Below are 26,494 nucleotides of genomic sequence, written 5' to 3'. Positions count from 1 at the left end.
ACAATTAATCTTTTTACCATCAGAACATCTAAAAGAGTTTGCTATTTCAGTTGTTTTGGTGCTTCTGTTTTTAAGAACTTCTAATTTATAACTATCCTTGTCAGTTAGTTTTCTGGGTCTAATTAACCAGACCATCAATCAGATCCCTTTTTTTCTACCAACAAATTTTTAATTTTATACTATATTTATTTGTTTACAATATTATGAATACCACCAACATTAATATTTATACGCTTTTTTCCCATAAACTCCATTTGTCTAATTAATTTGCCTGATTTACTAAGCCCCATGATTTATCCTATTTGCTCATTGTTTAATAGCAGTCCTTCATAAAAGAGAAAATAATCTATTGAATCTAAGTACCAAATAGTGTTAAATCAGTAACCAGTAGTATCTTTTTATTCTATAAAAATGATAAAAAGTACTACAAAAACAAAAAAATTTGGTCAATTGATTTATTAAATGTAAAATAAAAGCCAGTTAACAGAAAAAAATTGCATAATATGTTGAATGCAAAATATTACATACATTCTGCCATTTTCTTTTCTTCTTGTCTTATAAAAATAATACAAAATCTTTAACACTTCTTACTCCACTGAAATTTAAACTGAACTCTTCTATATATGCATAAAAAATATGAAACCCTTAAATAATATGACTCCCTTAATATTATATTAATATATACATAAGTTATAGCTGCATAAGCTCATAAAATAAAACCACTAAAATTAAATGAATAAATAAGAATGTGCCATTTGCTAGCTATCATGTTTCCTAAAATACCTATCATTTGCTACCTATTTGTTTCTGTTTTTTTTTCTCTGCTAGTGTGTGTGCGTGTGTATATATATGTGTGTGTGTGTTAAGCGAAAAAGAAAAAGTGAAATTATATCGATCTAGAGATTTTTGTAGAAAAAAATGCATAAACAAGCAGTGAAAAATTGAAAACTTTAGTTGTTGCTACAAAAACAAGCAAAAAAAAAAATTTAAACTTTTTTGTAAAATTATACCTTTATCTCTGTAACCAATCCAAAACCTTTCATGTATATTATCTTGAAGATATCGATTTTCATAAGCATTTAATATACTAAAAAGATCTCCCTTTAGTCTTCGACACTCTGCAAGGGCATCATCAAATGTAGCTTTTACTTTAATTTCTTTATAACAGAATGTTCCAAAATCTCCGCGAGCACCTTCCCAATCATCCCCACAATCAAGATCTGGTTGTTGTTTTATAAGGTTTTTACGAACACCTTGTGTTATTGTTTGTTTTTTTGATTCTATTGTATTATGCAATAAAGGTTGCACTGCAACTCCAGGTTGATTAAGATAATTCTGACTAGAACCTAAATATTTTAGGTTTGTATTATATAAACAAAGAAGCAGTCAACAAAGTGTCACATTAGTAAGACATTTCATTTTTTATTACTATTATTTTTTTTGTATTACTATTTCTTCAAGTATTTATACCATTGTACATCTTAAAAATAATAATAAAGATAATAATAGTAACTAAAGAATGTAAAACTTATATTTCAGATAAATAAAAAAATTTTCTTCTTTCAAAAAAGGTTGAATAAAATTAGTAGGTTGAAATACTAACCAGCATCTAACTGCTTGCTTGCTACAATTTGAGCAATAGGGTTTTGTTCATACTTTGCAGAACCTACTTTTGCAGAAAGTAAAGAAGATTCTTGCTTGCTGAATGAAACTTGAACTGGCATTTGAAAATCTGGAGATTCAGAAGCAACAGAAGTACTTGGAACTATACTGTTAGAATACTGTCTCCATAAGTATGGAATATTGTTTTGTATATTATCTCTGTTAAAATTAGGTATTTCATCTCTGTTAGAATTTCCATCATTTTGATTATTTTGAGATGATTTTGAGTTCAAAGATATTAATAAGTTCTTGTTTACAAATCTTTTTGTGTTTAAAGGATTGTTAGCTTCTTTAGGAAAACTATTTACATTGTGAGATGAAAAAGGTGATTTAGGAAACTCCATAAGAATAGATTTATCAATATCATCTTTTAGATGAGTTATGGCAATATCTTGGGATGGGAAACTCTCAAATAAGTTTTTACTCAAAACTTTTTTTTGGTTAATAAATTTTTTAGTTATATCAGATGTTGGTTGTCCTCGTACCATATCTGCTTGCATTATTGCTTTTTTGGTTGTAATATACTTTGATGGTATTTGATCGCGCGGTGAAGCATTTTCCATTAAAAATGCTTGGTTCACTATGTAATAAAACAATAAAAATTATTTCAAAGTTTATTATAAATAAACTAGAGAGCAACAAGCCTACAAAAATTTAAACAATCATCATCATCATCATCATCATCATCATCATCATCATCATCATCATCATCATCATCATCATCATCATCATCATCATCATCATCATCATCATCATCATCATCATCATCATCATCATCATCATCATCATCATCATCAAGTTAAAAACTCACATGAATTTTGATGACTAGAAGTCTCCTTTGAAGGAACTGAAAAAAAGAGTTATTAAATCCAACTAAAAATCTAAATATGAGATTAAAAAGTTTATATCATTTAACAAAACAACATTAAATCAATTTAATTATAAATATAAACTTATAATCAGTCTTTTTTTTAATAAATTATCTTTTTGTTGGCTCATTCACAAAATAAATAAACAAATTTAATATTGATATCTAGTGTATATAGATTTATTAGAGTTTGCAAACAAGCCTTCTAATGACATTTACCACTTTTGCTGTTTGCAGCAACTTTTCTTCTCTTTGAATCTATTTTTTTTGGATAACCATTTGATAGTAGTTTATCATAAAAGGCATAACCAAGAGAACCTTTTGCTTGGCTTTGAAGAAAAGTTTTTAATACTGTTTTGAGATCAACAGGCTGTTCAATATATTTTCCATCAATCAAATTTTGAGGACGTACATGGGAAGATTGAGTAGTATGAACTTTGTTAGAAAGTTGTCTAAAGTAAACTTTATTTGACGCTGTTTTCATTTTACCATGATTAATATTCTTTAAAGTATGCTGAATTAGATTTTTTTTTAAAACTGGATGATATCTTTCAAAATGATGATTGGCAGGTATATATATAGAGGGAAAACTTTTTTTATGTACTGAATTTACTATACTAAGTGGCCTTAATAAATAATTATACTCATGAGGAAAATTTCGATTTAAAAGTATATTAAAGTTAACAGTACTGTTATTGATAAATTTACTGAGATGCTTTCCTTTACCAGGAAAATAAGTCAATTTATGCCTAATCTTTGACTTTTGAGAGTCAAATATTGAATATCTATCAGAATCATATTCATTTCTGTTATCATGATAAGCTGGGTTTTTATTAAAATTAATATTTAATTTATGGTCCTTAAACTTAGAGCTTAGATTTGCGTCTTCTTCAGCTTCTGTTAAAAGATGGTTTATACTCTTTTCATTAAAACGGTCATGATGCAAGGGTTTAAGCAAATGAAAACTGTGTTTCTCAAAAGCTTCTTTGCTGTGTTTTTTTACCAAGTAATTAGAAATGTGAGCATCTCCAGGAGCGTTTTTCATTAAATTTCCTTTTATTTTTCTTTTAGGAACTATTTCTAACTCATTTCCTGATTGTTGTTCAACTTTGTTCAAATCTAAATAATAAATAAAAAAAACAATTTACTATAAAAAATATAATCAAGTAAGAGTACAACCAAATATTGCAAATAAATAACAAAAATACAAAAAATATGTTTAAATGTTTAGTTATGTAAATAATTTATGTAACTCACTTCACGTAGTATGTCTTGATGAGGTTTGGGCAAAGGATAGTCATTAAATCTTTGTCAGAAGAACCATCAGTCAAAATGTAATTTTTGAATTAAACTTTTAAATTTCTGCTGTAGATCCAATACTGTTGTTAATATTGTGCAATGATAAAATTTAAGTAATGTATGTCATTAAATAATACATAATCAGTAATTGTTTAATATTTTGTAACGTTTAAAAATTACTGATAGTAATAATCATTTGTTCAATTATTTTCTGTTAAATGTAACTTAAAGTTATATTTAGGAAACATTATTATTAATTATTATTATTATTATTATTATTATTATTATTATTATTATTATTATTATTATTATTATTATTATTCAAATACTAGAAAATTACATTATTATTAGAAATCTGAGTGAATAATTGACTAGACAAAGATTTATCAGTGATGTAGTTATTATAAGTAATATGATAAAAACTAAATAATATATCAATAATAAGTAAATATACTAAAGAATTATTTTTTAGTTTCTAATCAATTGTACTTGAATGAGTATATAAAAAATCTATAAAATAAATATAATCAATTCTACAATTTTATGTAATGTATTAATTATGATGGTATACCTGAAGAATCTATGTATGATTCAGGTAATGCTGATGCTAGTTCAGACTCGGGATTTGGACGCATCCAGTTAGTTTCTTGAGTTTTTCTCATTTTTGTAGACATTGCATGTTCACCAGACATAACAGATTGTTCATCAGTATTTGACTTTCCACTCTCTGGAGTAAGCGCTGCTAAGTTAGACCGCAAATAATTTGCAGAGGAATCCTGTTGGTTGTTTGATGGGCTTTTTGAACTGCTAGATTTTCCGATATTAGATGATTTGTCATCTGATAACAGTAAATCATTTTTAAGAAGGTTATGAAGTGAAATAACTGGTTTTTGTGCATCTTCATTACCATCGCCTGACCCTGTCTCAACTAAATTGCCTGTGAAAAACAAACAAACAAAAAAAAAACCACAAGCTAAGAACATGTAAAAAGATTCTGTAACAAATACAAACCTTGTAGTACACCTTTATAAAATAAGTTATAATTGCAATTATAAGTAGAATTATATTGTTATAACTAATTATATATTATTAAATAAAAAGCTTTAAATTCAAATTATGTTAGAAAAAAGTAAAAAAAACTACATTACAATTTATAATAATTTATAGATATTTGAAAAATTTGTGGTAAATTCATTTTATTTAAGAAGAATTTTTTCAGCTCCTCATACACACCGGTTGTCTTTGTATTTTTTTAAAGTATAGGTAGATATAGTATAGGTATTCTCAATGCCGACAACAAAAACAAAATATATGCTATCATGTATTATAATTATGTACTTTCAGATTGCTTTTAGAGATATTTTAAAGAAAAACTTTTACAAACGATATAAATATATTTCAGTATAAAAAATTTAGTTTTACAATATTTATTTGAAGACAAACAACTAAATACTAAAATGTGAGTCAAATAATAAGGTTAACAATACTAACAAATTTGTATAACAATTAATAGTTTAAAAAATAATGAGTTATGTGCATTAGTGTTTACTGCTGCGTGAAAAACCTTCAACTGTCTTCTTGTAGAGCCAAGTAGCGACTTCATTGAAGTCTTATGAGTAAAAGTTCTATTCTGTTAAAAGCTATTTTTCTCAGTTGGAGTTTTCGTAAGGCTATTTCTTGAAACCACTGGGCCAGACATTTTGTCGTCTACCAAAATCATCTAGAATTGTATGAAAATTTCTTTTTTAAATTATTTAGATAAGATATCTAAAAGTCAAACAACGCACAAACGCTAACTGTAAAGACATATAATGTTTTTGTTGCGTCTTGCCTGGTGGTTTCAACAATAGCAAACAAAAAGTAGAACAGGAAACGTTTTAGTTAATGTTTGTGCGTGGTTTATCAACTGTAGAGTAGGCAGGTCAGTTTTTAGGGGTCAGAAATTTTTTTAGGGGTCAGAAATTTTTTTAGGGGTCAGAAACTTTTTTAGGGGTCAGAAAAGCTACAACTTTGCCACTTATTTTCCCATTTCATGTTGTTATATAAGACACTTGCAGAAAGAATTTTGAAAATATTAATTAGCCTAATGTCCCTTAAGGTTTTAATATTTTAAATTTAGAACAATTTTAGGAAAATATTTTTTAAATGTTTGCAATGCTGTGGAAATAAACTTCATGAAACTGTGCTGAGTTTATAACTTTTTAAATTTAAAATGACAATATCGACACCTTCAAATACTGAAATATTTATATCAGAACAAACACAAGAAATTGATTGCTTAGACAGTTGTCAAGACAGTTGCTTAGACAGTTGTCAAGATAGTTGCTTGGACAGTTGTCTAGACAAAAATTAAGATTAAAAGAAGAGTGTTTAAAAACATACTAATGACATGAATACGATGACAAAAATAAGCCAGACAGTGCACCCAAACAATACTTACAACAATAATAATAACAATAAAAACTTTTTATAAACATTTAATATGAACAAAGATATACAATAAACATATCATCTAACAAAAATTGATAAAATAAAAATATTGACTGCAAAATAAAAAGTATGCATACAACAATGTAAGGCTTAAGAATGAAAAAAATGCTAATTAATGTTAATATGCAAATGTAATTAGTGTAGTGGTTAAGTAATAAACATCTCCTCAGATCGCGTCAATTATTACTGGCATTTTAATGAGGATCAGCACTAAAAACTGTCAGAAAAACATCATCACAACTTATGGTTAACCACATGACTCTCCATACTGCGGTAAAAAAACAACTCATTACAAAGAGCCAAACCCATATACAAGAAATATATACAAGAAACTCATATCATAATATTCCAAAAAAAATAAAATACAAAAGTTGCATGAAAAACATTTATAGACACTAGAAATGAAACTGTTTGATATAGGTCACCCTGAATTGAATTTGATCAAAAGATGCAAAGGAAACTTGATAAATGCAAATTTTTAACAGATCATATTTCTAAATATGTTATTTTTATAAATTTTTAGCTGAAAATTTGTACCTATCTTTCTAAAAGTAGAGCCACAAAAAAAAAGTTGATTCTGGTAAACCTTGCTCCAACTAAGACAATGAGTTAATGATTAAGTGGTTAAAAATGGTCTTCTTCAAAATATTTATACCTCCAGGGAGGTCAGAGAAATTCAAATTTTTTCCAAATAATTTAGGAAGCATCTTGTTTGACATAGAATGGGAAAATAACGTGGGAGTTATAGATTTTCCAACCCCTAAATAATGGACCTGCCTACAGTAGAGTTTGCTAGTAAAGCAACAAAATGTATGAAGAATAACACAAACTGTACAAAAAAGAGAGTCAAAATATGACTTATTTCTAAATAGGAAGCAGAGATAGCTTTTTTTGTTAATTATCTTTACAATCTTAATTGATGAATGAATTAATGAATAGCTTAAAATTAAACTTAAAACATAGTTTAGAAGTTAAAATCATCTTATGTTATTAAAATTATTAAAAAAAACTTACTTTTTCCTATTTTATCATTTGAGGTTCCGCCAGATCCTTCATCTGAAACACCCTCTCCATTTTTTACAGTAAAAAAAGCACTTAACATCTTGCTTCCTTAAATAAAAATAAAAAAAATACAATTAAATGTATTAAAAACTTTTACATTTTATTTAAAAAAATAAAAACTAACGTAAAGAATCCTTTGGCTGATTTTCAGCTGTAACTTGATCTTCATGTGCAAAAGCAGCACTTGTTCTAGGTGCTGTGAGCTGTTCAACTGTAAAACCTATTGGTGGAGAAACTGCTGCATGTTCCTCGGATAAGGCTGGTACTCCTGGATACTGAAAAAACCCAGGTTGCATGTAAGGCGGCGAAACAAACTGCATTGCTTGGGGATATGAAGGTATATTCATTGGACTTACTAATGCAGAGTTCACAAAATTTTGTTGAGTGGCATGATGATCTTCTACCGGAGATGATGCTATAGGAGCATTATTGTTTCCATTCTCTTTATCATCAATAGGTAAGCCTTCTGCATTTAAGTGGTGAACTTTTCCTCGCTTTGAGGCTGTAAAGTAAATATATATATATATATATATATATATATATATATATATATATATATATATATATATATATATATATATATATATATATATATATATATATATATATATATATATATATATATATATATATATATATACATTTATATATATATCAGTATTTGAGTTTGGTACTAATGAGTTAAGTACATTTTGTCATTGTAAAAAAAAAGTGTAATAGAAAGTCCAAAATAGTTAGGCTTGTTAAAAAAAAAGCATTAAAATGTTAAAAGTTATAAAAACCATTTTGTATGATATATATAATATGCATAGCATCTGATATCTGCAACTTTTAGTTGCTATAAATTACTTTAGTAGAAAAATGTGTTACTACATGTAATGTAGTAACACATTTTTACTACATGTAATGTAGTAACACATTTTTCTACTTAAGTCATGGTTGTAGAAAAAATTCCTTAAAAAAGAGTAGAAAATTCAAGCCTATATATTTTTGACAAAGTCGAATCATTGACAACTGTATTTTGTTGCTGCAAAGCAAAACTCCATCTCAAGTCCATTTTTGAAAAAAATGACTTTTTTGGTTAGAAATACTCCTTATGAAACCAAAAATGATTAAATCTAGGCCACTATAAGCAAAATTCAAATATCCTATGCCGAAAAAAAAATTTAAAGAGACAGGCAAAAATTATAAGTCCATCTAGATTCAAGCAATGTGTATATATAGAGAGTTTTTCAAAATGTTATCCTAAATGATTAAGGCTGTACTATCTTTATAAGTGAGTTATTTAAAAACAAATCAAACTTATTATGACAGTGTTACTAGATAATATTTAGTATATATATGTAGACATGAAGTTTTGAGTAAACTACTGTAAAAATTTTAGTTTTAATTTTACATGCCTGATATTGTTAGTTACAAGATATTAACATGGCATCTGTGACTGTTGCAATAAGTAATTGTATTGTTTGGTATTTCCAAATACGAAATTTCCATTGAAATAGTTAAAAGCGTTAATAGTTAAATATGTTAATTGTTTAAAGCCTGTTAGTTAAATATAAAAAATGTAAAACAGTGTTATGTAAAACACTTGTTTGTAATGTAAAACACAAAAAAAGTAAAACACTTATTATTTATTAATTTATAGTAAATATTTACAGTAGTGACTAATTTTAAGAAAAATGCTTTTCTCTCCTAAAATAAATTGATTAATTGTAAAAATATGATATTTTCAATGAGATGACTTCATTATATTTTACATTATTTTACAGGATGCAGTAAGCGATCCAATTTAAACTATGACATATCAACAGTACCAATGAAATTAATCTTTCTAAAAGCAATATAATCATTATAAATGATTACTTTAATTAAATGATTATTTTAGGGAGTGATACTACTTACGAAGAGATAATACCTAAAAATTTTGGACGATTCTTTTTAACAAAATTAATGAAAAACTTAAACAAATATTCAAAATTTGATGTTGATAAAACTAGTATTAGTGCAGCAATACTTTGGAACCTCAGTGATTGTGAAAAATAAAAACCTGTTGAACTTGGAAAATCTGGCACTAAAGAACTTATTCCAACTCTATGTGATACAACCTTAAAAAAGCAGAAGGACCAATCACGATGAATTAGAAACATTAGAAAATTAAAGGTAAACATAGGTCAGAGATTTCCTCATGTAAAAAAGAGTGGTCTAAATAAAGCAAAGAAAGTAGTGTTTAAGAAAAGGAAATAGGGTAAGACAATGTGAAAAGGATGTGGTAAGAAATGCTTGTTTCAGTGCATAGAAAACCTTACAGAGCAATATCGTAAAGAACTGTTTAATCCATATTGGTCAGTGAAGTGTATTGATGAGAAATGACACTACATTGTGGAAAGGGTACGAAAAGAAGAACGAAAACAAAGAAGGAAAAGGAAGCATGTGGAAAAGGAAAAAAACAAAAACCAAACACTTACATTCAGTTTTCCATGCCAAGAAAATAATGCTTTTGAAATGCAAATCTGTGCACCCATGTTTCTTAATACTTTAGGCATACCACAGCAGACAGTAAAAACAGCAATGGCAAAAAAAACTGCTACAGAAAGTGATTTAATTTGTTGCCGCTAGGAAGAATTTAACTTTTGGCCACAAAAACCAAAGAAGAATAGCAATTAATCAGAAACAAAATGTCATCAATCATTTCTAAACGTTTAAAGTTGTTAAATCGTACTACATGAGATGCACAAAAAAATCACAGTTTTTTTCCTCAGAAGCTTTCAATTAAGGAAATGCATAGACTTTTCATAAAGTGCTGCAGTGAGAAAACTCTTATTATAGTGAAATACAAGTTCTATCAGATAGTTTTTAAACAGATTTTGTTTGAAATTTTAAAAACTCAAGAAAGTGTGAAACTTATAAGAGTTTCACAAACAAAATAGAAAAGAATGATGAAGATTATCAAAAGTATAACAACTGTCAGCAACAAAAAATTTACTCAAGCTTATAAAGAAGAAAAGAAGAATGAAGCAATAAAAACATCATTGATTGTAACTGAAAAAACATCATCTATTGTAACTGCAGCTTTTGACTTAAACAAATTCATATCATATGGTACAACTGGAGCTTTTTATTATTCCAGGCATCTGCAAAATCATAGCCTCATTGTTACAAAACTTGATTCTTCAAAAACATTCATATTTATGGAACGAGAATGAAGGGAAAAAAGCTAGCTGTGAAGTGAGTACAGGAGTATTTAAATTTATTGAATCTGAAAGCAAAGTAGGAGCAAAACAGGGCCAAAATTAAAATAGAATGATGAACATAATGTTATCTGATGCATTTAATCTATTAAAACTAGATTTAATTGAACTTAAATTCTTTGTACCAGGACAAAGTCAGAGTGAAAATGATCCAGCCCACTCAATAATTGAAAAACAATATTGAAATCAAACATTTTATGCAATGGGCAGCAACAATAAAACAAGCTTTAAAAAAAATAACTGTGCATTAACTGTGTTAAACCATGACAACAACTGGTCGCACAAAACCAGCAGCAGATATACACTTAAGCAGATGTATCTTGCTTTAAGAGGTATTAGTTCACTGAAAATAAGGGATCTTTTTTTTTTTTTAAGATTTGAGCCAGTTGTATGCATGATGATAATGATGAAATACCGAAAAAAAATTAAAACAACAACCCTAAAGTCATAACAAAGCAGGCCATCAAACAACCAAAAGGGATTGGGCAGAGTCAGTTTCTACCAATTAGGAAAGTGAATAAAAGTAAAGTGAATTAAAAATATAAAAGGTAAGTGAATAAAAACTGTGTTAGTGGTGTAGTGGTAGAGCTCTCACTTATAAGCAAGAGGCTCCGAGTTCGATTCCCACCAAATTCCTGGTAGTATCATGCTCAGCTTTTTTCTCCGTGCAGCAGCCTTGTTTTTAAAGGTTCGTGTTTTGAAGTTATAGAATTGAGAGAGGGTTGCAACCACAATTAAAGTAGCCTCCTCACTATAGTAACCTTCCTGGCCTTGAGGAGGTGAATTAAAAAAGTATTCATTAAGCAGCAGCTAGACATTAAAAAATGAAAAAATTTTCAAATAAAAACTTTGTTATTTTTATCAATTTCTTTATTTAATTTAAAGTGTTTTTCAAGTTCGTTACATGCTAATGATTCCTTCACTAAATGATTATCTTAAAATTATTTTGATAATTAGTAATAATTAACTAACCTAATAAAATATGAGAGTAACAGTTAAATATTTGCATATTTAAAATCCTTTTAATACTATCTATATAACTACCAGTCAATATAACTTTTTGAATATAATTACAATTTTAAGTTTTTAATTTTTTTGTTATATTATGAAAAATAATAGAATTTGATATATTCAGACTTAAAACAATTAGGTTTAATCAAAAAGATCAAACACAGTAAAAAATGAATTTAATGTTTTAAATTGCAATTTATAAATTTAAATGCCTTTTTCTCAGAACAGCAAAAATGGATTTAAGATGTCTTGTTTTGCAGCAACGATTTAGGACATAGCCATAAAAACTGGATTTTGTTAAAGATCATCAATAAAATGCACCTAACTATTATTAAAGCTACCAAATATTTTTTTAAACTTAAAAATGGTGGAAGATGTTTTTTAATTAACACATTTGATGCAAAATTTTATTATTGAAAATGCAATTTTATTTTATTGTATTTAAAAAATTCAATGCATTAAAATATTTGAAAAACTTCATATATCTTACCTTCTTCTGGTTTATATTTTTGGTCAGCAGGTGATACTTTCATTAGAAACACTGGAAACGAATGATCTGATGGAATATTTGAACGCTTTCTTGGATCTTCTATAGGTTCCATAGAAGCCCCAGGCGGCATATTTCTCAAGTATTCATAAGGATCTGAAGATGTATTCATTGTTTTGATTTTCATAATCTGGCTCTTTTTATATCTGCTTTGTTTTGAAGAAAACGGATTGATTTTTCCAGTTTCAGAGTAGTAGTCATTCAAAGTTGGTTCTATTCCTGGAATTTCAAATCGCCGCCTCACTGAATCAAGGCTATCAGCATTTTCTGTATCAAGAAAGGAATCTCCATCTTTGAAAACATCAGTGGAAAGTTTTAAATACTTTGGTATTATATTTTTTTTATCTCGTTCGGTTTTAGTAACAAGTTCAGCTATTTGTATATTTTGTTCAATGTTGTTTACATAAAGAGTTTCTGGACGAGGTATACTCGATCTTTGATATTCAGTCATGTCGAATTGTGCTGGTTTTGGGTATTCACCTGCTAATTCTAAAGCAGCTGATTCATATTTAGCCAATGCATTAGCAATTGCACGAAGATCAATCCTTGGATATTTGCTTGCAAATATGGCAGAGTTAGCATTTTCTGGTCTTTGGCTTATCTCCTGCTTTTTAACTATTATTTGTTCATCTTTCTTTGTAATGTTTGTTTTGTTTTTTGTTGATTTGTTTTCCACTTTAACAGTCACATTTTTCTCTCCCTTGTTTTTCTTCACAACTGAAATAATTCAAAAAACTTATAGTAAAAAAAAAAAAAAAAAAAAAAAAAATATATATATATATATATATATATATATATATATATATATATATATATATATATATATAGTAAATAAATTTAATATTTTTTATTATAAAGAAAAATGAAATTACCTGAAATTTTGTGTTGGTTTCTTTTTGTCTTCGCTTTATTTTTTTTTTCTTTATGAACAATTTTAATATTTACTCCTTGTTTTTTGATTTTTTGTTTTTTGCTTTTTGGCTTTGCAATAATGGAAACATTATGTGAATGCCCAATGTTTTTATTTTTAGATTTTGGAACATTAATAAGAATGCTTTTAGAGTTTTTTTTCTTTACTGTTTTAATTAATACTTTTGGAAGTGGTTTAGCTGATTGCTGCTCTGATGATTTTTCAGTTACATTTGAAACAATTTTACTTTTTGTTGAAGCAGTTTCAATCAATGAGTCACCTGAACCGCTATCTATATCATCTCCATTTTTATCAGCTAATGCAAGTGATGAGACAGGAATAACACTCTTTTTTACTGGTAGTTTGAATTCACTAAATTCTGGATGTGATATCTGTTTCTTATCAGGTATTTTGCTTCTTCTGCTCTTTTTTTCAGTACCTTGAATTTTTGCATCTAACAACTTTTTCACAGTTGTGTGGAGTTTTGTATTATTTTTTGTTATTAAGATTTTACTGACATTAAAAGATTTTGTGTTCACAGTATTAACTCCGGATCCTGACTCTTCACTCAGACCACTTTCACCCTCAGCATCTAATCCAGAACCACTTGACCCAGAGCCACTATCTTCTTCATCGATTCCTTCATTTTTATATTTGCTAGTTGAAACAGTTGCTTTTCCATCAAACTCTTCATGTTTAATAGTTTGAGTCTTCAACTTCTCATTTGGTTTTTTGTGCACAACAGTTGTTGCTATTTTGGCTATAAAAATAATAACCTAACACTTTACTTTTAAAAATAATTTTTCTTTTATTGAATTATTGTAACAAACTTACATTTTGATTTTACTTTTTTTACTTTTTCTGTTAACTTTGAACCTTTATCATTAGATTTTTTAGAATCTTTACCATTGGCTGCTTTAATTACAGCTGATTTTGATTGGTTTTCAACATTTGGAGTGGTATCATTTGCAATCACTGTTTCCACAGGTGTAAGTAACGGAACTAAAGTATTCAAGAACATTGACCATTTATTAAAAAAAATACCATTTTCATTGTAATAAAAACAAAGCAAGTAAAATAACAACATTCTTACTACAATGTCCACATGATTTACGACACTGAATTTTCATGAGATCAGGGTAATTAAAACAGTAGTTGTTTTTTGCAAAGCCTGTACACATTGGATATTGATCAGTGCAAGGTTCATCTAAAAAAATTTAAACTGATAACATTGCTATTACTATTCATTGTTATACCATGATCATAACGATGGTGATTATCATCATTATCATTATGATGATGATCATCATCATCATCAACATAACAGAATTTGTTGCCTTGTAAATCATGAAAGTTAACAGATTAAAAAGTTTCACTAAGTAAAATAGTTGCCATGAACAGCAGATGATGATGATGATGATGATGATGATGATGATGATGATGATGATGATAATGATGATGGACTGTATTACTGCAAATCCTGTGTCACTCTTTAATATATATTTTACACATTACATATATATATATATATATATATATATATATATATATATATATATATATATATATATATATATATATATATATATATATATACACAAACAGTTAAGAAAAAAATATCATCTAAGTATTTTTGAAGTCAGTAATCAATACCTATCTACTTCCCTTCGCTCCTACTAATATTACCATCCCTATCCTCCCCTACTTTATTTACATAATATTCAAATTAATCTTTGTAATAATATATTTATACTTGAAATGGCACTTTGCTGTTGCAGACTTTGAATTGTTGATGGATACATAGGTTGCACTATTGGGCTCTGTTGAACATTAATTGTTGGATATTGCAAGTAGTTCGAATATTGTGGAATTTGATACTGTTGGTATTGTGGGTAAAACAAATTGTTTAACTGCATTGCAGGAATGTATTGACGCTTTTGTTCATTGGTAACAGACTTTTTTTCAACAGTTGCTGGCGCAGGTATATTTGTAAATACAGTGTTAGGAATAATGCTTTTGGTCACAATAACTTCATCTTCTGGAGCTTTGATTGCTAAATTGTCTGAAGGATGTGGAATTGAACTTCTAGTATTTTCAACTAAAGTTCTAGCTGTTTGTATCGAAGCAACAGTTTCGCCTTAAATCAAATAATTGAAAGCCATAAATTGTATTCTACTTTGTTAATTAATCTGTCTATTATACACATATATTATAAAATATTATTAATAGTAATTTTACCATATTCTGGAACATGTGGAACTATTCCCAACAAATTTTCATTGGGAGAATGAACTCTAAGTTGTACTGGAAAAGAGGTACGATGAACATGTGGAACATCATCTTTCTTATCTACTGCAAAAGAAACAATAAAGTAGTATAGCAAGCATAGAAAATATCAAACAAATAGAAAAAATCAAGTTATTAACCTGAATAACTAATATTACTTTTAGTTTATTTAATCCAACTTAATTACAACTTCATTTGAAAGTTTAAGTCAGTGTCAACAAGTAGTTGTAAAAAACTTGTTATTAATGTGGTGTAAAACTGTATATATTTTTTGAACAAAAAGATCAAGTGCACTCAAACAGTCAACAAAATTGCAGTGTGTAGCAAATATATATATATGTATATATATATATATATATATATATATATATATATATATATATATCTATCTATCTATCTATCTATCTATCTATCTATCTATCTATCTATCTATCTATCTATCTATCTATATATATATATATATATATATATATATATATATATATATATATATATATATATATATATATATCAATTATATGTCAGTTATAAAAATTTATAATATATCAGTTGTCATCAACTTTTAGTATGGTATCATTAATTAGTTACCAGTCAAAGGAATATTAATATCTTCAAAGATGTTGGGCAATACAGATTTTTTACTCATTGCATAAGGTTTATTAGAAATGGTATTGACTTTGCCACTCCATGGATACCAAGAAAGAAAAGATCCTAGAATAATGAAACAATAATTTTATAAATGATTTAGATAATTCTTTCATAAAAGGTGAATACAGAATGTGTGTGCAGAATTAGTACAGCATATTGAACCAAGGTGCATTTATATAAACTTTGTGCATGAGTTGTGTAATTGAAAGAAAATTATGAAAGAGAAAGAAAACATGATGAAAGTTTGACTATAGAATCAGTAGCACCAAACTCAAACCAAACAAGCCTTTTATTTTACCTACTACTTTATGTCCATGTTTTATTTTTTATATGTTATTAGTCTTATAAACAAAAGGTGTAATTCAACAATGTTCGTGTGTATTAGAAATTTGTAAATTAGTATATAAAAAAAGTTTGAGTAATGTCATGTTATATTTGTATGCTAGTTTCAGTATATATCTTTGAGTATACTCACAAATGTAGATAAAATTGCCTTTTAACACATGAAAAATGGTCATTAGCAGGATGGGACTAACCTTGCTGAGCATCAGAATTAAGTGGTAAAAAATTAGCAAACAATGCAGATGGGTTGACTGCTGATTGTGATGTATCAAGAACAAGAAGAGCTGGATCATTATCAGGTATTGGTATAGGTTTACTGATAATTGGTTCATTATTGTTGCTATTAGAATTTAATGTCATCAACTCTGGCAACAAGTCGGCATCTCTTTTTTGTTTATCAGTGTTCTCTAACAATTGTTTTTTTAAATTACTATCATGGTGATCATTTAAGATTGACCTATCCCTTCTGCTGTTTTCCTTATCAGGAGCGAAAATAGAACTAAGGATCGGATCATTCTTCAAGTCGGATATATCACGCTTCACTATATAAATTATAGGAAAAAATTAATTACAGAAATATTATTATTTTAAATTATACCTGATTTATATGGGACTAATTAAGTAATATATATATATATATATATATATATATATATATATATATATATATATATTTATATATATATATATATATATATACATATTTATATGTATATAAATATATACATATACATATATATATACATATTTATATGTAAGTATATTTATATGTATGTATATATATATACATATTTATATGTATGTAAATATAAATTTATATATATATATATATATATATATATATATATACCCACACACAAATATATATATATATATATAAATACATACATATATATATATATATATATATATATATATATATATATATATATATATATATATATATATATATATATATATATATATATATATACATATATATATTATTATTATTTATAATGTATTTCCACCCAATAAATTCGAAATAAAATTTTATTATAATATGAGGAAGAAAAATGAGTTTTTATAAATCAATTTGTTGTTTAAAATAAATCTTGTAATGTTGTTGAGTTAATCACCAACAACGTAACAAGTTGTCAAAATATTCCGCGAATGTGGAATATATTGACACTAATATAAAAAAAAATTATTTAGTATCTAAAAGTGGATTTATCATTATTAATTTTTTAAGCTCATTTATTTTTATAGTTTTTTTAAGATAAACTTAGTTTTATGCCTTGATTCAGAAATCAATTCAAATTTTTTATTTAATAAACATTCTTGGTTCCCATGTATAAATATTTCTAATTTTTCATAAAGAAATTTTTTGAAATTGCTATTAAATGTGGGTGCTGTTTAAAAGATGGACAAGTTCAATATATAATCATTTATTTTTTATCTTCCAATTCATATATGTATCTTGATTGCATGGTGTCTTTGACACTTTTTAATTTTAAAGGATTACATTTAAAATTAAAAGTATTCAAAGACACCATGATTATGATTGGCCAATCATTTTTTCCATTTAACCTCTGTTAATATATTGTTTATCCAGGTACAGAAACAGGTACAGGTACAAAACAACACATTTCATCGCTGCGTCTTTTGATTAACATTTTCTACTTATTGGACAACCGAAATTTTGTTTACACTTGCAACTTTCTATAACTTTTTTCGCTTAGAACTTCTTTTTTGTTTAACAAAGTATATTTTGACCTTTTATAATTCTTTCCACATTTTTTTGTACAACTTTAATTAACTTTTATTTTATTTTGATTAAAAATTTAATGCAATTTATTAGTGGGTGGGAATTGTTTATCCAGCAATATTAAAAGCACTTTTCCGATGTTAGTGCAAACATTTTTCCTATAGTTGAACCAAATTATGTTCCTAGTTTTGTTTCGCTTTTTTGCATTCGATCGGGAAAAAAAGCGTACCTATACATTATATGTTATATATAATGATTATAATATGAATTAAAAAAATCTAACATTAAAAATTAGGGTAATGTCTGAGATTCTTATGTCAGAGTGTACTTAAAAAGCCTAAATCTAAGATTTTTTTCTTCAATTTTCATTTAACTCACTAAGGCCATAAAGGCCACTATAGTTGAGGAGACTTTATTTGTAGTTATCACCTTCTCTCAACTTTACAACTCCGAAACACAAACCTTGACGAACAAGGCGGCCTTGCGCGGAGAAACAAGTTGAGCGCGAAACTACAGAGATGTGCTGGGGATTGAACTTAAAGCTTCACGCTTAAGGGACGAGCGCTCTACAGCTACACCCCAACCGCATAAACCATACCACACTGAGGTAAAGTTAAGGTCAGATCCCCTTAAAGATTGACTTTAATGAAGTAAGCTTAATAGCATGAGCTTAAAAAAATAAATCTTAGTTTAACTGTTGGCTTTTGAAATTTTGTCCGGCTTGTTGAAGCTCATTGGAAGTAATGAAAGTAAAAACGATCTATTGAATAAAGGAATCAACATAAGCGACGCTGCAAACCAAGTCTACGAAGAAAAGATTAAAAATTAAAACGTACCAAAAAAACCCAAAAATATTAACTTTAGAAGCAATTCCAATAAAAGAGAATATATAAATAAAAATATCAAAATTTGTCTTTTGTAAAAAAGGTTAACATATTATGGATAATAGATTGCTATTTATCATCAGAATCCATGCTAATCTTGGTACAATGGAATTCAAATGTCTTGCTAAAAGATTGCAAAAAGGTAATATCTTTCTCAAACAAATCAATTACCTACATCGGTTGCAGTTGTTGCTAAAACTCTAACCTAAATTTGAAACCTGTAAGAAAAAAATCTCTCTTAACTGTGGCAATTGAAAAAATTGCAACTCTTTTTGCAATTGCCAAATCATAGTTAAAAGAGATTGTTTATCCTCACAAATTTTAAACGAACGTAAAAAAAAGTTTACTAAAGTCATTTCTTTCTGGAAAAGGTTAGCATCAACTGTTTACGTTGGCAATGAATTAGAATTGTGCATTCTAAACCATACCTTTAAACTTTAGATAATATGAATGCTATTGATATAGCTCAAGTGTAGCTTAATTTAATACATCAAAAAGGAGGAGAATAAAACCATTAAATATTAAATAAAACATTTAACTTTTTTAACAAATACCAGAACTATGCATGTGATACAGAAGCTGGTAAAGTTAGGTTAACAGCGCAATACTGGTTATCTATGTAAAGATGAATAACCTTTATCAGTATATTTTTTTTAGAAGTATTTTCAATGTGAATTCGGAATTTCAATGTTACTTCATGGGAATTTGTATTTTAACAAACTGTTTTGCTATTATCTCACTATCGATCTCACAGAAGAACAAACACAAAATGCAGCTGCATTTATGTTTGTTCTAATATAAAAAAAATGCTTTTTTTTCAGATTAGAATAAACTTATTCTAATATAAAATCCGTTTCCTTTTTTAAAGGAAAGGAGTTTCTTCACAAACAAATTTAATGTCTGAGATATTGAGCAAAGATGAGCACAGAGTCATTTCAACTTTATTCACACATTTGTCATGTCACGCATATTTATCATTTACGCATGTCAAAAAAAAAAAGATGTCGCAAGATTCAAAACCAAATTCAAAAGAATTCTATTAATGAGATCTATGAAAAATTTTAAGTATAATCCATTTTCCTTGGGGTTACAGTAGCTTCACAAAACGCGCTAACGTATTGGATGGGGGAAAACATCAAACAAAACTCGTCATTTAGTTTCATCAACGCGTTTTGTTTAGTATTTTTAATATTTTACCGGAGCATTAACAATGAAAACACTATGTGCCACGCGCTAATAACGCGACTTGTTTCCCTATCCAAAATGGTAGGATATTTTGTGACGCTGCTGTCGACTCCTACGTTATATATATATAGGTTATATATAATTATATACATATATATATGTATATATATAACCTATATATTTATATATATATACATATATATATATATATATATATATATATATATATATATATATATATATATATATATATATATATATATATATATATATATATATATTTATTTATATATGTGTAAATTAGTAAAAACACTTACCTAATTTTCTTCGACAGCTTGTTTCTCCATCAGCAGTTTCATCAGGAAGATCCTTCTTGATGAACCTACTGATGGAGAAACAAGCTGAAATTAGCAAATAACAATAATATCATCAAATAGTTTCAATATTGTAAGCAGAAACTCTGTTGACGAAATTTGAAATGTCTTTGTTCTTCTAATAACTTATTCAACAAATATCCTTACATTAGCGATTTCTTTAAATTTTTTCAGTTTTTCGTTGGTCATTGTCATTTGTCAAGTCATTCGAGCTACACCACTCCAACAAGGGGGAACTGTGTGGTAGATACAATGTTCAGAATATTCAGTATTAATTCTAAAGCCTTTATCATAAGTTATTCAAGAGTATTTTGGAATTCAATCTAAATAGTTGTAATGGTTTGTAATTTCTTTATCTGAAATTTAGCCTCTGTAAGCTTTACAAATTATTTAAAGAAATTGTTGATAAATTTGGAGCTACGTGTACTTATGTTTTTACATTGTTGTGATGTTTGTATTCACTCCATGTTTCTGTAAGTAAAAAACTCTGTTACATCTGAAAGTTAGTGCAAGATTGAATAATTTAATTTTCTAAAATCTGTTTGGCATTGCTTATATTGTCTTATAATATCTTTACTTGGAACAAAAACCATGCGCTTCTAAAGTGAGCTAGAAGCTTTAACCCATGTAGAAAATATTGCATTGGCTAATCCTAAAGACATTTTAAACCTGTCAGCAAGATCAGTTGTCAGTAATCCAAGTCTTAGCATGATTAAAAGTTCCACTTTGCTGCATAACTTTTACTCTGGTCCAAAAAAAATTTTAAAAAACAGCAGTAGATGATTTTTTAACATCACTTTATTTTCTTTTGATTAATGGTAACACTGAACTATGTAACTCATGAAACACACTGACAGATGTAACTTACATCTGACTTTTATACTGACCTTATACTTACAACTTTTATACTGGGCTTACATTGTAAGCCCATTATAAAAGTCGAAAGATCTATTATTTTTAAAATAAATGTTTGTATACAAGTAAATTGCAAAAACACGATTTGTTTGGATTATGTTTATAAACATATTTGTATTTTAACTGATGTGGTTAAAGTTAATTTTTTATATAATCTTTATTTTTTTCAATTTTGTGCTGATGTTCTTTTTTTAAGTTATTAATGTTCTTTTTTAATTTTTTTTAATTTTTTTTTAATACTTGATGTTCTATTATAAAACAAAGCTTAACATTAAATTCAAAATAATATGATGGATCATTTTTTGAAAAAGCTGTATTATTTACAATTATTATATAAGTCTTTGAGTATTGTAGCCTAAGTGCACTGCACAACAGGAAAATTGTCTGAACATACTCATTTTATATTTTAAATAATTTACTATGACGCGAAAAATGTAGAAGTTGAACAGTTAATAAGTTTTTTCTATATTTCTCTGAGCTGTGGTCGTTTTTATATTGTTATATATATATGTATGTGTACTGATAATAGATAACAAATGCTTACTCATATCGTAGTTTGCAGTTTTACAAGTTAGATCTTCGTTTAACATTTTGTATCATACGTAAATCATCTTTCCACATTTCTTGAGTGTATTTGTTATTTTTACAATCAATGACAACACCTGTTTTCGATCTATTGAAACTTCTATAGGGTATAGGTCAGGGTCGGACTGTCATGTAGGGGCGGGGGGAAAGACATAGATGCAGGGTCGCCTTATATATAAAAATTTCCCTATATTAAATATCAAGGATCTTTTTTTTTTAAGGTACCTTTTTTTTTTACGTTTAATCCTCGATCACATAGTTTTTTCTTAAAAGGTATAGGAAAAAAAACAATATTTGTGCATCTTGATTTTAAGAGGGACCCAGAAACTTTAAACATAGCAGGAGCCCGGGAGGGAGGGGGGAAAACCCCCAACCCCACTCGCCATTCCGAGCCTGCTATAGGTTCAGTATTTACATTTTTTTTCCATTATAAAGATCTATAGCTTAATCCGTTAAAATAATGTTTGTTTACGTTTTTACTTTCATTCTTGCGCGCGCATAAATTTTATATCGGAATTGTGAAAAGGTGTATTTCATATTGTACCTACCAAAAATTCAAATTTAAATATTCAAATCGATATTAGAAATATTATAGAATATTAGAAAATTGAATAATGAAAGCAGTTTTAAAGTTTTTTTTTAGTTTTGTTTAAGAAACATTTTTATAAGACGTAAATTATTTAGTACACATTGTAATATTTTGTGATTTTGTATTTATACTTTTAGTAATTTTTTTTTATGATGATGGTGATGATGATGATGATGATGATGATAATAAGAGAAAACGATTCATTTTTAAAATGACATAATCAAAGATGTCTGTTTATTATCGGATCTGGAAAAGCTGTACATGAAGACGCTAATCATTTCCTGTTAAATGTTGTAACCGTAGAATGCAAAGTACAAAAAAAGTTTATTGAAAATTACGTGAAAGATCATTAAAGATTTGAAGAGCCAAAGTAAAATTTCATAAACTTGTGACTGAAAGTGGAACAATTATAATTCATGGAAAAGACAGCAAGTTAGCTAAGTTAAGCATGATGCGGACTGTTTGGCAGCAGGCCCGTAGCAACTGGGGGGGGGGGGGGAAAGGGGGTTCAGCAGGGGCGTCTGTCCCCCAATAATTTTTCAAATAAATAATTTAAAAAAAAATTGACTAAAAAATTATTTAAAAAAAAAAGGTCCTTAAAACTATTTTGGGGCCCCTTAATCCAGCTCTGCCCACCCAATATAACTTTTGTTACTTCGGGCCTTTGCAGTATCTTATTTCTCTCGCTCAAAAGAAGGGTTGCTATCGCAATGGTTTTTAAATGTTTTTTTAACACCCATCCGTCTCTCATTTTTTCATGCTAATGGAACAACGATGAAGTAATTTAACTGCAAAAGTTAAACACGAACTCAAACTACGCATCAAAACGGAAATCATTCAAGCTCATTTTTAATCATATTTGTTTAAAAAAAGGTAATAAAGTTCTTTGAGAAAAACTTTGTGTTTAATAAGACTGTATGGCTTTCCATTTTTGCGTGCGGAACCGTAGGTTAGCTGAAAAGAAGTATTCCTAATAAATTACTCATCACAAAGAAGACTTTGTCATTATCTTTCTCCACTTCAAAACGATAAGTTCAAAGAATATTTGATAAACCTCTTGAAAATAAGTTGGGGAGATAAGTCGCATTGATCAATACTAGGTCAAAAGTATAAGTTAAAAAAAAAATGAAAAAAAAAAAAAAAAATGAAAAAAAACTACTTTAATTTATTATTATTTTTAAAGCGAAAAAATTTAATTATTTAGCTAACTAGGTTTTATATATTTTAATTAGAAAATTTGAATATTTAAATTCTTTTTGTCTAGTAATTAATTTTAGTAATGAAAATAAAAGAAACTAAAAAAGAGCATCAAGATCTTATGTGAAAATTTTTTTTAAATAAAAGATGTAATGATATAGCAATGCTATAGAATCGTTAACTTTTAATGAGCTAATTAGCAGTTCTATTCAATGAAAATGCGTAGAAGCGTAAACTTTAGATCAAGGTTGGTCCTAACCATTTTAGCTACTAGAAAGTTTATTATTTATCATCAATATTATTTATTCAAAGAATTAGATTTTGTTTATAGTTTTAGCAACAGAATCATTATTCCTATTAATTTATTATTTTTTAAGTGTTGAAGTCTGAAATATATAATACTTGTTATAAAAGTGATAAAAAGTTAGTTTTTTTAATTATTAACTGTCATTCAACTTTCTAAATTGTTATAATTATAAAATTACTATTGAATGAAAGGTGCACTCGAAGGATTATGGTTATATGTATGTAAATTTAAATATTTACATATATGCAACCACGTAAATATATCTAACCCTATAAACATTTCTCATATATCTCATTTTTCATCAGTAATTAAAATATTTGAAATACACGCCAGTTAATAAGTTTAATAGTGAAATTTATTAATTTATAAAGTTATAAAATGCAATGTTAACAAAATCCTGTTTTACCAAACGGTTTTTAGGCTTCTTACTGAATTTTTAAAATCAGTTTTTTCACTTTTTAAACTTTTTAGTCTAAAAGCAACTTGTATAAATTAAATTAAACATGTTTATATGCTACTCAATAAAATTTTATCAAAAGCATGTAAAAAGTTTATATTATATGTACACATAGTATGAAAATATATGTGTAATGATATATAAGTGTTTTACAGTTTTTATGATCAAACAAATAAAATAAAAATAGTATCTAGTTAATACCGTTTAAATTTAGACGAAAGTTTTTACAAAAAAAATCAAGTTTCATTTAAACAATCTCAAAAAAATTTTTTAAGTATATTTTATTTTTTAATTACCTTTGGATGTTCCATGTGAAGATCCACAAAGTGTAAGAATGAAAATATACTGAACTGCTATTCTCATAATAGTGACTCGTCACAGAGAGCTAAAAAAAATGTAAAACTATAGGAATAAAGTTTTATAAGTACTAATGAAAGTATTTTTAGGCTACGTGTTTTTATATTTATATTTTAAAAAGCGTATTTACACAATCCCATCGCCTCCCCCTCCCCGACCTTTCCCTGTCTTATGATACAAAACATCAAAATAATAGTAAATTTAAAAGTAATAACGTAGCTAAAAACATTATAAATAAACTTATTATGATAATCGTTAATTAGTGTTTATTAATTGGAGTCACCGATACGCAACTTCAGTAATTAACAACGGAATACGAGTTGCTTTAAAACCAGTCAAGCCTTTAAGAAAATTACCTTTGTATTCTATCCAACATAGATGTATGCGTAATGATGTGTCAAAGAAATTAAATGTAAAAACTACATTAAATTAAGAACTTTTGGAATTTAACTTCTTTAATTTAGAATAATATTTTTTTGCACGTTTTTTGCTAGTTGAGGTCTTTGCAAAACCTATGCACAAATGATATCATAACGAAACGATGGCTTCAATATAGAGCAATCAAGCGTGCAATCTTTCTGAATACCATCCACCCGTTTCTTAATTTGTTTTTTTTACACGAAAATTCGGGGGTTAATTAATTTATATTCAAAAAATTAGCTGCTAAATAAAATAATTGTAGCTTTATCAATTTTTAATTATTTTCATAATAAATAATAAAACTCTAAAATTTTTTTTGATTTCATTTTAAAATACTGTCAAAATTAATTGTACAATTGTAAAAATAAGTTTTTACTTTTGAAAAAAAAAATATTGTTCAAGTGTACAAATTTTAAACCCCCTACTGTGCATCGTTTTATTTATGCGTTTAAAAAAATTTAAAGCCGTTATTTGAAAATACAGCTGTAAATCTCAACTACTTAAGAAATACGCTTAAAACAAAAGCATGTCAATCTAACGTTGAAAGGTTCACTTATCTCAACTATTTTGACGCCTCTAGCGTTCAGAACTTATACTGCATGTGTTTGTAAGCTGTTAGTACGCTGCACTTTGTTTTCGGAATTATTGCTGAATGTAATTTTTATTTGATTTTTATTAAAAAGAGTCATGGACGCTACAAGGTTTACTCTTTATATCAAATATGATATGTTCAGGCATTGTGGAAACTCCAAACTTTAAAATTTTATTCTTACGTCAAATGAAAACGTTTTGCGAAAAATAGCGTTGATTTGATGCTGAAAATAAAATACCCACAACCTTTTTCTACACCACCTCAAGTGTAAGAGCAATGCATTAATAAAGTATTTTTACTATCTATACTTTACTTTAATTCATCGTTAGGTTTTAAACTTCAACTAATAACCATTTAGTGTTGGGGTAAGGACTATCCTAAGAATATATTGTTAGCACTATGCAAAGTTTCTACGCTCCCCAAAATGGGCTAATACAGGTACACTTTATTTTGGTCCCTTATATCCTTCATGGTGAATAAAATTCTAACAGGATTTTTACAAATAATGTATT

The 26,494-nt window shown here is 27.3% G+C and overlaps 1 protein-coding gene across 19 annotated transcripts in view; it reads right to left on the bottom strand.

Moving 5' to 3' along the window:
- The window catches only part of LOC100203426 (uncharacterized), a 58,238-nt gene extending 32,677 nt beyond the window's left edge, over window positions 1-25,561 (bottom strand). For 7 of the 19 annotated variants that reach the window (XR_010642691.1, XR_010642692.1, XM_065814395.1 and 4 more), the window contains exons 1-17: window positions 25,327-25,524; window positions 24,910-24,998; window positions 16,568-16,915; window positions 15,972-16,094; window positions 15,336-15,449; window positions 14,851-15,234; window positions 14,191-14,304; window positions 13,932-14,099; window positions 13,060-13,857; window positions 12,131-12,904; window positions 7,506-7,883; window positions 7,334-7,429; window positions 4,401-4,766; window positions 2,750-3,649; window positions 2,474-2,509; window positions 1,604-2,242; window positions 1,011-1,346 (exon numbers count right to left, since the gene is read on the bottom strand). Coding sequence is in view for 16 of the 19 variants with exons in the window: in XM_065814395.1 (XP_065670467.1) it covers window positions 1,011-1,346; window positions 1,604-2,242; window positions 2,474-2,509; window positions 2,750-3,649; window positions 4,401-4,766; window positions 7,334-7,429; window positions 7,506-7,883; window positions 12,131-12,904; window positions 13,060-13,857; window positions 13,932-14,099; window positions 14,191-14,304; window positions 14,851-15,234; window positions 15,336-15,449; window positions 15,972-16,094; window positions 16,568-16,915; window positions 24,910-24,976 (5,641 nt within the window). In the remaining 3 variants the exon portion in view is untranslated. Of the gene's footprint in view, window positions 1-1,010; window positions 1,347-1,603; window positions 2,243-2,473; window positions 2,510-2,749; window positions 3,650-4,400; window positions 4,767-7,333; window positions 7,430-7,505; window positions 7,884-12,130; window positions 12,905-13,059; window positions 13,858-13,931; window positions 14,100-14,190; window positions 14,305-14,850; window positions 15,235-15,335; window positions 15,450-15,971; window positions 16,095-16,567; window positions 16,916-24,909; window positions 24,999-25,326 lie in introns of all 19 variants that reach the window. The other 12 variants (XR_010642693.1, XM_065814403.1, XM_065814404.1 and 9 more) reach the window with 6 other exon arrangements.
- Between the last annotated feature and the right edge of the window lie 933 nt (window positions 25,562-26,494).

Source organism: Hydra vulgaris, chromosome 12 (assembly GCF_038396675.1).
Source record: "Hydra vulgaris chromosome 12, alternate assembly HydraT2T_AEP".
Classification (NCBI taxonomy): Eukaryota; Metazoa; Cnidaria; class Hydrozoa; order Anthoathecata; family Hydridae; genus Hydra; species Hydra vulgaris.
Note: the sequence above shows the minus strand (reverse complement) of the source record. Positions and strands in the feature narration are given on the sequence as shown.